General features: G+C 44.1%; 1 protein-coding gene across 1 annotated transcript in view; it reads left to right on the top strand.

Annotated features, from left to right (window-relative positions):
• Nucleotides 1-3,603: 3,603 nt before the first annotated feature.
• Nucleotides 3,604-12,674, top strand: part of MYBPC3 (myosin binding protein C3) — a 217,473-nt gene continuing 208,402 nt past the window's right edge. The window contains exon 1 of the mRNA XM_068260679.1: nucleotides 3,604-3,685. Coding sequence (XP_068116780.1) covers nucleotides 3,661-3,685 — 25 coding nt within the window. The 5' untranslated portion in view covers nucleotides 3,604-3,660. The remainder of the gene's footprint in view (nucleotides 3,686-12,674) is intronic.

Raw genomic sequence — 12,674 nt, 5'->3', positions numbered from 1 at the left:
CACGGATGATAAGCAATCCCCTCAGTAATCAGGCAGCAGCTTACACAGGAAGCATAGGCCTCACCTGCTGGTGCTTTTGAGGTAATCCACACAGGTCCAGAGAAGTGTGCAGATAGCGAGCAGGCTGTACAAGTGGCTCCCACCCTGCCAACTGACCACGACTTGTGGGTCTCCTACTGATTATGATGCATGCGCCTGTCCACTTAATATTGAATACTGCAGGGGCCAAAAACCAGGTTTACTATAACAGAAGTTCTATTATATCAGGGTGTACTATATCAGACGTTAGTCTCATATACTTATAATGCTGCTTGGTTGGGACCTGGACATTTAGTTCACTATACGCAAATAATTACTATATCAGATTTTGTAAATGTCAGCATCTACATTCCTTTTACTTCAGTTTTCTTTTAAATCCAAGTGGTGGTTTCACAAAGTAATGACAAACCTTAGTGATTTTGTTTTTAAATTTCTTTATGAACGGTTGTTATTTTATCTTTCAGTTGGCTTTATATTGTATTGTATCAACATATCTGAAATGTATATGTGTGTGTGTATGTGTGTGTGTTGTGTGCGTGTGAATTATGTGTGTGACACTTGTTGATTCAAGAGTCAGGGATGCTGTAAAACAGACAGGTGTTTCGAAGACACACCGGTCCTCTTCATCAGTATAACATCATGTGCTGTCTGATAAAGAGGACCTGTGTGTCTTTGAAACAGCTGTCTGTTTTACAGCATCCATGACTCTTTTGCATCAATAAAAGTCCTTGAAAGGATTATGCAGACCTACTCTTGTACTTTGCTGAGGAGGCACCCTCTGTTGGGTGATCACACTCCATCCAGCTAAAGGGCTGTGCGAATCTTACTACATATCGACCCTTGTTTTCATTTCAGGTTACAAAACAACAAAATGTGAATTTTTTCAAAAGCGGCAAATGTTTTCTGTATTTATTGTATCTACAGCAGTCGTCCTCAAACCTTTTTACCCTGGAGGAAGCCTGCAAATCATTTTTGGCTCTCGAGGAACCCCTGCATTTATTTTGCAGAGGCATGGTCTTTAAAAAATAGGTGTGGTTGTTAATTTAACTACCCCTATTACAGCGTCTCTTTATTCTAGTGCTTTTTATTACTGTGCTTCTTTTTACAATACCTCCTGTTATAATTTGCTCTATCATCCTTCCCCCACCACCACGATAGGGGAGAATGCCAAGGAACCCCTACAGAGTACTCATGGGACCCTGCTTGAGAAAACCTGATCTACAGCATTAACTATCCAGGCTTTGCCAAGGAAGAGAGTGACACTATATAAATCAATAGATTTGTATTGTGTATTTATCAACAGAAGATTGAAATGTAATTGGGAAGAAAAGATCATTGCTATAAGGGCCACTTTTCATATGAATGGATCAGCCCTGATCTATTTGGCTGCAATAGTGTCTGAATAACAGCAGAAACAAGCATGCAGGAAACACCTGATCTGCTGCATGCTTGTTCAGGGTCTGTAGCTAAAGTACCAGGCAACTGGTATTGCTTAAAACAAACCTGAAGCAAAAGAAAAAATGTATGATACAATGAATTGTATGTGTAGTAAGGATAAGGAATGGAAGATTAGTAGGAAAGAAAAGAATATTTTTTATTTTCGGTTATATCGCTTTTTTAAAAAAAAATAACATTGCATCATTCTGTCACCGTTGCAGTTTTAAAGGCACACTCTGTCTTTTAAGCTATACAACAAAGCAGAAATAATAACCCTTTGAACTTTCCTGCAGTAAAACCTTCTCTCACGCTGTCTCTCACTGTTTCTTTGCTGTTTAAGTGTTTCAGAAAACAGGACTTTATTCGATCCAGTGGGTTGAAGAGCTCTGAGAAGCTCTTTTGCATAGATAACTGAAGTTTTTTTTAACTCTTCCTGTACTGGAAAACAACACGAGACTCCTTTCTTTGCTACCCAATGTTCTATTTCTTAGCTGTACTACATATACAATTCATTATATCATACGTTTATTTTCGCTTAAGGTTTGCTTTAAAGGGAAATAAATATGGCAGCCTCCATATCCCTTTCGCTTCAGTTGTCCTTTAAAGGGACTCCAAGCTCAAAATAAAAACGAAATCGGTACTCACCTGGGGCTTTCTGCAGCCCAGTGTAGGTCGGGAGGTCCCACGGCGTCCGTCTGGCTCTTCTCCCAGGGCCTGGACAGAAATGGCTCCCGGGCGGCTCCCGGCGACACTGGGCCGAGTGTCGGGCTCCTTCTTCCTGAAACGTCACGTCTGTCGTCACCACGCCGGCCGCCTCGCGTCATCACGGCGGCCGGGGTGACAGTACGGCGCCGGCCACCGTGATGACGCGAGGCGGCCGGCGAGGTGACGACAGACATGACGTTTCAGGAAGAAGGAGCCCGACACTCGGGCCCAGTGTCGCTGGGAGTCACGCCGGCCACCGTGATGACGCAAGGCGGCCGGCGTGGTGAAGACAGACGTGACATTTCAGGAAGGAGCCCGACACTCGGGCCCAGTGTCGCCGGGAGTCACGCCAGCCACCGTGATGACGCGAGGCGGCCGACGTGGTGACAACAGACGTGACGTTTCAGGAAGAAGGAGCCCGACACTCGGGCCCAGTGTCGCCGGGAGTCACGCCGGCCACAGTGATGACGCAAGGCGGCTGGCGTGGTGACGACAGACGTGACGTTTCTGGAAGAAGGAGCCTGACACTCGGACCCAGTTTCGCCGGGAGTTATTTCTGGCCAAGCCCTGGGAGAAGAGCCAGATGGACACCGTGGGACTTCCCGACCTACACTGGGCTGCAGAAAGCCCCAGGTGACTACCGATTTCATTTTTATTTTGAGCTTGGAGTCCCTTTAAATATAAATACCTACTGGTTAAGAAAAAGCAAATATACTGTACTGCTTCAGTGTAGCAAAGCTTATACTGGCCTGTGCAAAATGTGGTTCTTGTCGAAGCTTAATATAACTGGGGTCTAAATATATAACACCCAGCCCTGCAAGCACTGCCTTTGTCATAAATCCAACTTACACCCGCTCTTGTACTATACATACTAAGGAGGACCCAAAAAACTTTCACCGAGTGTGAAGTAACAGTTTTTGTAATAAACCTTTTGCTCTGTCCGTTGTTCCTCCCTGAAAAGCGTATGTATATGTGACATACGTGTTCTGGATTTAAACAAGGTCAGCTGTAAAGTGACAGGATCTTTCAGCACAGAAGCCTCAGTTATCCAGGAACAAGGACACCGGTGATGTCAGTGCATTAGGTCGGCACAGATTTATGGGCCTAGAACCCAGGCTGGGTAGTGATGTCAGGCCCGATACCAGCTTGGGTCAGAATCATGGCTGACGTACAATACCAGGCTCTACGGACAGCACACAACCAAAAGTGGGGGCAGAGGGCAAACATCAATGCACTGGCAGCTTGGCTATATATATCCCAGCTGATATATCCTGTCAAGCAAAGTCTGTTGCTGAGAAGGTGACAGGGCTGTGTGACAACAGGAGAGAGTGTGGGGGGTGGAGCACTTTTGAGTTTCTTCCTATCTTTTAAGGGGGTCTGTCAATCCCAGCAGCCTCATTCCAGCCTTGGCTGCGATTTGGACTGGGACTTCTGCTGCTTGCCACCTCCTTCTCGGTATTTCTGCCAGGCTGAGCAAGGATGCCCGAGCCTGTTAAGAAAACAGGTACATGGGGGCAGGAGGGGAGGCCGGTATGAGGGATGAAAGAGAATGAAAGGATAATAATAACGCAGTTGCTATAAAACAAGCACATAGGTTGGTGATGGAGAGTCAGGAGATAGTGCATGTGGACTTCCTCACCTTCAGATGACATTCAGGCTTGGTGTTTATAGACAACCTGGGGTTGGGTTAGAGAAATCAGATTATGTCTAATGAACTGTCAGATTCCTGTGTATTTCATTACAGCAGCTGTACTCTTCTCAGCTATCTCACACGTTATGCATCGACGTTGGGTGGACTAACATTAACATGTTATTACAAGCATCATTTTATATTACTGTCTCCATAAGGATTAGCTGGAGGAATTAGGTGGGTAAATAACAACGAGTTAACATGGGAAAATGATTTATGACTTAGCATGTGGATAACTTCTTGCTAGCATTGCATTGTGGGTGCTTCTTGGTGCATTGTGGACTTGTCAACGTTATGAATCGATGTTTAGCTGAAACAAGTTAATCCTGACTGAAATTGTACAATTCACCATAAATGGTCAGATCGAGGGATTAGAGACCTGTCAGACTCCGCCCATGGACAGGAAACAGAATGCCTAACCATAGAGATCCACTAACTGTGCAGACATGCGCAAATTCAACACGATGGCGAATCTGTGGACAATAAAAACGACTGTTTGATTCTCAATAATATGACTTCTATTTTTCGATTTGTTTGTGAAGTCAAATTTTGACATGAATATCTCTGTTGCGATAATTTGTGAGCTTAATGTTTGGCGGCAACGAAATGGGACGAATTGCGTGAAATTGAAAAAAGTGTTTAACTCTAATTATGGGTGGTCACACACAATGCAATACAATGATCCAATTGTACAGCAATTCCATAAAAATGATTAGTTGTACTGAGAAGTTTTTTTTCCATTCGTTTGAGAAATCTGATCGAATTTCCCATTTTTCTTGGATTTATTTAGGTATTTATATAGTGCCGACATATTACGCAGCGCTGTACAGAGTATGAAAGAAGATCGGGAGTGTTGGATTTTGAGATCAATTTGTATGAAAACTGAATGGTGTAAGATAGATTGTTAGTTTCTTGATGTAAGACCCAAGCAATTTTTTCTGAGTTGTCAATCATTTTTTTCAAAATTTAACATGTTTGTGGTACATTGGTCAGTGTTTTAAAATGTTACAATCAGTCAGAAAAATTGTTAGCAATTCTTGAATTGTAAAGATATTTAAAAAAAATTGTATGGTGTGTGGCTACAACTTATCTCCAGTGTAGTCTTAACATTAATCTTAATACTCCAATACGATAAATACTCAACTTTATCTTTAATGTAATCCTTACAGTGAACTTTAAAATAAGCTTAAAGCACACCTGAGGTGACATTAAACTAAAGAGAAAAAGAATTGTATCTATAGTCATAATCCTAAATTTAGTCTTAGTTTGGTTCACAAGTAAAAAAAAAAATGTTGATAAGCTTGGGTGAATGATCATGTTTATTTAGCCCCATAAAGACACATTTTGAACTACTGAACTTTTATCTGTCTCTTGTGCTCATAATTGTTTTACTCAGCTACACATGAGTTTTATGACCTGTGATTACTGATCGATCAAAGATAGCAGTTCTGGCTGCACAGAAATGGTCATTTAGATTCTCTGGATTCATAACTCTTACAGTGAGAAAAAAAGGAGTACAGCCTAGTTCTGTGTAGGATTGGGATTGTTCATACACATTTATCTCAGCTAGTTACCGTACGTGTCAGTTCAGTGTCCCTCTAATAGCAACCAAGGCTGTAAATATAACAGCACATGCAGCTGCTATGGGGCCCTGCTTTTTACTTGTGCTAATTAACAATGCACATAGTAATATGTAAGCTAACAATAATAACTATATAACTGCTATAATTTACTCAACTGCCATGAAAGCAAATCTACTGAGTTTGTTTTGAATAGTCAATTCTTACTGGAGGCATTAACAGTGACATATAGTCTACATATGGGGGCCCTATGTTTATATTTCCATGGGTCCTAAACACACATAGGCACACATCAAGTACATCGATTTCTGTCTGATTTAATCCCTTTGATCAATCTGCGAGTTACAGTATCGATTGCCCCAACACATCCCATAGATTCACTCTTGATCGGTTTTGGGCAGTTTATAAATCTAAAGTCTGAATGGACTTGTTGGAAAATATTTGTGAGTAGGGCAGAAAAGGTGAGGGTTGTTCAATATATATATATATATATATATATATATATAGAGAGAGAGAGAGAGAGAGAGAGAGAGAGAGAGAGAGAGAGAGAGAGAGAGAGAGAGAGAGAGAGAGAGAGAGAGAGAGAGAGAGAGAGAGAGAGAGAGAGAGAGAGAGAGAGAGAGAGAGAGATATTGACCAGTACAATGCTTGTAGTTCGATCGATGCTCCATATATTTATGCTGAAATCTATAATAATTAAGTTTACTGTGTATGGCAGGAATTGATCCCTATCCGATTTAATTTTAATCCGAATGGAATTGATTCGCTACACATAGCAGCTAATAACCGACCTGTGAATGGTTAGCTTAAAGTGAAGAACCTCTAGACTAAAAATCTACTCAGCAGCACTGAAAAGGCTTTGTGTTTCTTTAACAGTTTCACAACATCATAACTTTGTTTTTCTTACCAAAGCATCATTTTTAGCTGCATTTTTATCTAAGCTCCACCCATCAAAGGACACTTTTTTTCCTCTGATGCTGTGCAGAGCATGATGGGATTTCCTATGTTGTTATTCGCGCTGCCTAGCAACTGGGAGAGGTGCTCAGGACACAGGACAGTTGGAACTGTGTCTCATGCTCCCTCTCACCTCCTTTCAACCAAAAAGATGGCTGCCATCATGAAATCAAACATTTGCCTGTTCTTTTAAAACAGGGTGGGTAAGAGATTATATTACCTATCTATTTTAATTAACATAACTAATGTAACTTAATGACAGTATGTTTGTTTAGGCTGGAGTTCCTCTTTAACCACTTGAGGACCGCCCCCAGCCGATGGGCGGCGGCAAAGACCGGGCCCAAACGACCGCAATACGCCCATCGGCGGGGGCGGCTGCGGGAGTGGCTGTGCGGCGATCGCGTCATTCGTGACGCGATCAGCCGCCGGGGACTGGCTCCGCCCACCGTTCGTTGTAACCCGCCGGCCGCTCGGAAGCGCCGGCGGGTTACTAGCACCCGGATCGCCGCATGTAACAAGTATAATAGGCTTTGTAATGTATACAAAGCCTATTATACTGGCTGCCTCCTGCCCTGGTGGTCCCAGTGTCCGAGGGACCACCAGGGCAGGCTGCAGCCACCCTAGTCTGCACCCAAGCACACTGATTTCCCCCTCCCCTGCCCCCTGATCGCCCACAGCACCCCTCAGACCCCCCCCTGCCCACCCCCCAGACCACTGTTTGCACCCAGTCACCCCCCTAATCACCCATCAATCACTCCCTGTCACTATCTGTCAACGCTATTTTTATTTTTAAGTCCCTAATCTGCCCCCTACTCCCTCCTGATCACCCCCCCACCCCTCAGATTCTCCCCAGACCCCCCCCCCCCCCCCAGACCCCCCCCCCCCCCCCGTGTACTGTATGCATCTATCCCCCCTGATCACCTGTCAATCACCTGTCAATCACCTGTCAATCACCCGTCAATCACCCCCTGTCACTGCCACCCATCAATCAGCCCCTAACCTGCCCCTTGCGGGCAATCTGATCACCCACCCACACCAATAGATCGCCCGCAGATCCGGCATCAGATCACCTCCCAAATCCATTGTTTACATCTCTTATCTCCTCTAAACACCCACTAATTACCCATCAATCACCCCCTATCACCACCTGTCACTGTTACCCATCAGATTAGACCCTAATCTGCCCCTTGCGGGCACCCAATCACCCGCCCACACGCTCAGATTGCCCTCAGACCCCCCCTTATCAATTCGCCCGTGCAATATTTACATCTGTTATTCCCTGTAATAACCCACTGATCACCTGTCAATCACCCATCAATCACCCCCTGTCACTGCCACCCATCAATCACCCCCTGTCACTGCCACCCATCAAACAGCCCCTAACCTGCCCCTTGCGGGCAATCTGATCACCCACCCACACCAATAGATCGCCCGCAGATCCGACATCAGATCACCTCCCAAATCCATTGTTTACATCTCTTATCTCCTCTAAACACCCACTAATTACCCATCAATTACCCCCTATCACCACCTGTCACTGTTACCCATCAGATTAGACCCTAATCTGCCCCTTGCGGGCACCCAATCACCCGCCCACACGCTCAGATTGCCCTCAGACCCCCCCTTATCAATTCGCCCGTGCAATATTTACATCTGTTATTCCCTGTAATAACCCACTGATCACCTGTCAATCACCCATCAATCACCCCCTGTCACTGCCACCCATCAATCACCCCCTGTCACTGCCACCCATCAAACAGCCCCTAACCTGCCCCTTGCGGGCAATCTGATCACCCACCCACACCAATAGATCGCCCGCAGATCTTCTCTCCTCTAAACACCCACTAATTACCCATCAATCACCCCCTATCACCACCTGTCACTGTTACCCATCAGATTAGACCCTAATCTGCCCCTTGCGGGCACCCAATCACCCGCCCACACCTCAGAACGCCCTCAGACCCCAGCCCTGATCACCTCGCCAGTGCATTGCTTGCATCTATTTCCCCCCTCTAATCACACCTTGAGACACCCATCAATCACCTCCTGTCACCCCCTAGCACACCTACCCATCAGATCAGGCCCTAATTTGCCCCGTGTGGGCACCTGATCACTCGGCCAAACCCTCAGATCCCCCTCAGACCCCCTTCCGATCACGGTCCCCAGTGCATTTATTGCATCTATTTTCCCCTCTAACCGCCCCCCTGAGACACCCATCAATCACCTCCTGTCACCCCCCCTAGGCACTCCTATCCATCAGATCAGGCCCAATACATCCTGTCATCTAAGAGGCCACCCTGCTTATGACCGCTTCCACAAAATTTGCCCCCTCATAGACCACCTGTCATCAAAATTTGCAGATGCTTATACCCCTGAACAGTCATTTTGAGAAATTTGGTTTCCAGACTACTCACAGTTTTGGGCCCGTAAAATGCCAGGGCAGTATAGGAACCCCACAAGTGACCCCATTTTAGAAAGAAGACACCCCAAGGTATTCTGTTAGGTGTATGATGAGTTCATAGAATATTTAATTTTTTGTCAAAAGTTAGAGGAAATTGGATTTTTATTGTTTTTTTTCACAAAGTGTCATTTTTCACTAACTTGTGACAAAAAATAAAATCTTCTATGAACTCACCATACCCCTAACGGAATACCTTGGGGTGTCTTCTTTCTAAAATGGGGTCACTTGTGGGGTTCCTATACTGCCCCTGGCATTTTAGGGGCCCTAAACCGTGAGGAGTAGTCTAGAATCCAAATGCCTCAAAATGACCTGTGAATAGGACGTTAGGCCCCTTAGCGCACCTAGGTTGCAAAAAAGTGTCACACATGTGGTATCGCCGTACTCAGAAGAAGTAGTATAATGTGTTTTGCGGTGTATTTTTATACATACCCATGCTGGGTGGGAGAAATCTCTCTGTAAATGGACAATTGTGTGTAAAAAAAAATCAAATAATTGTCATTTACAGAGATATTTCTCCCACCCAGCATCTGTATGTGTAAAAATACACCCCAAAACACATTATACTACTTCTCCTGAGTACGGCGGTACCACATGTGTGGCACTTTTTTGCACCCTAAGTGCGCTAAGGGGCCCAAAGTCCAATGAGTACCTTTAGGATTTCACAGGTCATTTTGCGACATTTGGTTTCAAGACTACTCCTCACGGTTTAGGGCCCCTAAAATGCCAGGGCAGTATAGGAACCCCACAAATGACCCCATTTTAGAAAGAAGACACCCCAAGGTATTCCGTTAGGAGTATGGTGAGTTCATAGAAGATTTTATTTTTTTTTGTCACAAGTTAGCGGAAAATGACACTTTGTGAAAAAAACAATTAACATCAATTTCTGCTAACTTGTGACAAAAAAAAAAAATCTTCTATGAACTCACCATACTCCTAATGGAATACCTTGGGTGTCTTCTTTCTAAAATGGGGTAATTTGTGGGGTTCCTATACTGTCCTGGCATTTTAGGGGCCCTAAACCGTGAGGAGTAGTCTTGAAACAAAATTTCTCAAAATGACCTGTGAAATCCTAAAGGTACTCATTGGACTTTGGGCCCCTTAGCGCAGTTAGGGTGCAAAAAAGTGCCACACATGTGGTATCGCGTACTCAGGAGAAGTAGTATAATGTGTTTTGGGGTGTATTTTTCCACATACCCATGCTGAGTGGGATAAATATCTCTATAAAATAGACAATTGTGTGTAAAAAAAAAAAAAAAAAAAATTGTCATTTACGAAGATATTTCTCCCAACCCAGCATGGGTATGTGTAAAAATACACCCCAAAACACATTATACTACTTTTCCTGAGTACGGCAATACCACATGTGTGGCACTTTTTTGCAGCCTAACTGCGCTAAGGGGCCCAAAGTCCAATGAGCATCTTTAGGCTTTACAGGGGTGCTTACAATTAGGCACCCCCCAAAATGCCAGGACAGTGAACACACCCCACAAATGACCCCATTTTGGAAAGTAGACACTTCAAGGCATTCAGAGAGGAGCATAGTGAGTCCGTGGCAGATTTCATTTTTTTTTGTCGCAAGTTAGAAGAAATGGAAACTTTTTTTTTTTGTTGTTGTTGTCACAAAGTGTCATTTTCCGCTAACTTGTGACAAAAAATAAAATCTTCTATGAACTCACCATGCCTCTCACTGAATACTTTGGGATGTCTTCTTTCCAAAATGGGGTCATTTGGGGGGTATTTGTACTATCCTAGAATTTTAGCCCCTCATGAAACCTGACAGGTGCGCAGAAAAGTCAGAGATGCTTGAAAATGGGAAAATTCACTTTTGGCACCATAGTTTGTAAACGCTATAACTTTTACCCAATCCAATAAATATACACTGAATGGTTTTTTTTTTTATCAAAGACATGTAGCAGAATAACTTTCGCGCTCAAATGTATAGGAAATTTTACTTTATTTGAAAAATGTCAGCACAGAAAGTTAAAAAAGTCATTTTTTTGACAAAATTCATGTCTTTTTTGATGAATATAATAAAAAGTAAAACTCGCAGCAGCAATCAAATAGCATCAAAAGAAAGCTGTATTAGTGACAAGAAAAGGAGGTAAAATTCATTTAGGTGGTAGGTTGTATGACCGAGCATTAAACCGTGAAAGCTGCAGTGGTTTTGAATGGAGAAAAAGGCTCTGGTCCTTAAGGGGCGAAAAGACTGTGGTCCTGAAGTGGTTAAGTCACATCATGTGCCAAAAATAATTTGGCCCAAAAGATCGTCTGCAATTATTGCATCCATGAGGGGGTTCTGACTTGTTGCTGGCAGCCCAACACATGAGTAGATTATCATCGAAAAGGGTCTAATTCCAACACACACGTTCAACAGTGCTTGTCACCAATTCTGGCAAATGGCCTTTGTTTGAAATATTTCATAAAGGCTGGTTTTAAACCGGCATTAAAAACAGTCTTTTTTTGCCGGAGCTAAAGGGACCGGATCCTAAGTTAATGTCAGAATCAGAATAATTTATTGTGCCAAGTACAAACGGGGGGGGGGTTTGTACCCAGAATTGGTTTTGGCTCATACAGGTTCTGGAAGGATGGGGGGATAATGTCTGAAAGCCAAGAGGCTGCCATACTACGGCAATCATCTGTCATCCCTAAGGAGACATGGGGGGAGGGGGCAGAGGGAGGTGAAGGTTCAGCAGTGATGACCCAGTTCTTCATGAAATAAACCAGCGGTGAAGGCTGACGCTGCAAAGGATCACGATTGCTGACATCTGGCAGTGCTGGCCAAGGTGTTACAGTTCAAAAAGGTGCAGTTGCGTTCATTTCTGTGGTGGGTCCTGACTTCTGGCAAGCATTCGGCAGGGATAGTCAAGATAATCTGGCCCTTACTTCCGGTTTAGTGGCTGGCATCATGGAGAGGCTGAACCAGAGATGTCCCTGCTGCAGTGGAGCAGCAACAGCCGATGGATGGAGCTGGCATCCAGCGAGGGCAAAGGTTTCCCAATCAGCACGGTGTCCTAACTCAGTGGAGCCCCGACCTCCTGGGTAGCAGCGGTGGACTCCACAAGGCCTGTACCTGCACAGACATCGGACTCAGACAACAGCAAGGAAGAAAAAACTCCTGGTCCCGGACTCCCCATGGCCCGCACCAGCATCCCAGGCTACACCGGACCACACTGCACACCTTCAGGGGGGAAGCAAGATGAATTGGTAGGGAAATGGGAAGAAAAACAAGGGAAAAAATGATGTATAGGATCCATTCACATTGCTCTGTTTAAACAGATCTGTTTGGCCCATTTTGCAGACCGGAGTGCAAGCTTGGGGTACCCAGGATTTTTCCAGATTGGCGCATTCATCGCATTGACTGTGCGCTAATAGAATGGTCACAGATCAAAAGTTGATGCCGAACGGATCAGTTTGTACACAGATCAGTTTTTGATCCGAGCAATGTGAACCGGCCCTTTAGACAATAGTGGTATTCTGTAGAAAATAACAACTTTTTCTACCCAAAAAATAAACTACATGAAATAGTTGCACCTTTGCATTTGTGCATATTTCTAGAACATACTGAAACCATGGTTACAAGAAGATGGAATGTAAGTTCGCAGCCTGTTTAGTTGCTCTTATGGTCCTATAGATCAGGTTATCCAACAATGTTAGTTTCTTAAGGGGATCACATTTCTAAAGATTCAAACTATCTTAAAGTAAACCTTCAGACTAAAAATCTACTCAGCAGCACTGAAAAGGTTTAGTGTTTCTTTAACTGTTTCACAGCATCAGAACTTTGTTTTGTTACCCAAGCCTCATTTTTAGC

The sequence above is a fragment of the Hyperolius riggenbachi genome, chromosome 11 (genome assembly GCF_040937935.1).
Source record: "Hyperolius riggenbachi isolate aHypRig1 chromosome 11, aHypRig1.pri, whole genome shotgun sequence".
Lineage (NCBI taxonomy): Eukaryota > Metazoa > Chordata > Amphibia > Anura > Hyperoliidae > Hyperolius > Hyperolius riggenbachi.
Note: the sequence above shows the minus strand (reverse complement) of the source record. Positions and strands in the feature narration are given on the sequence as shown.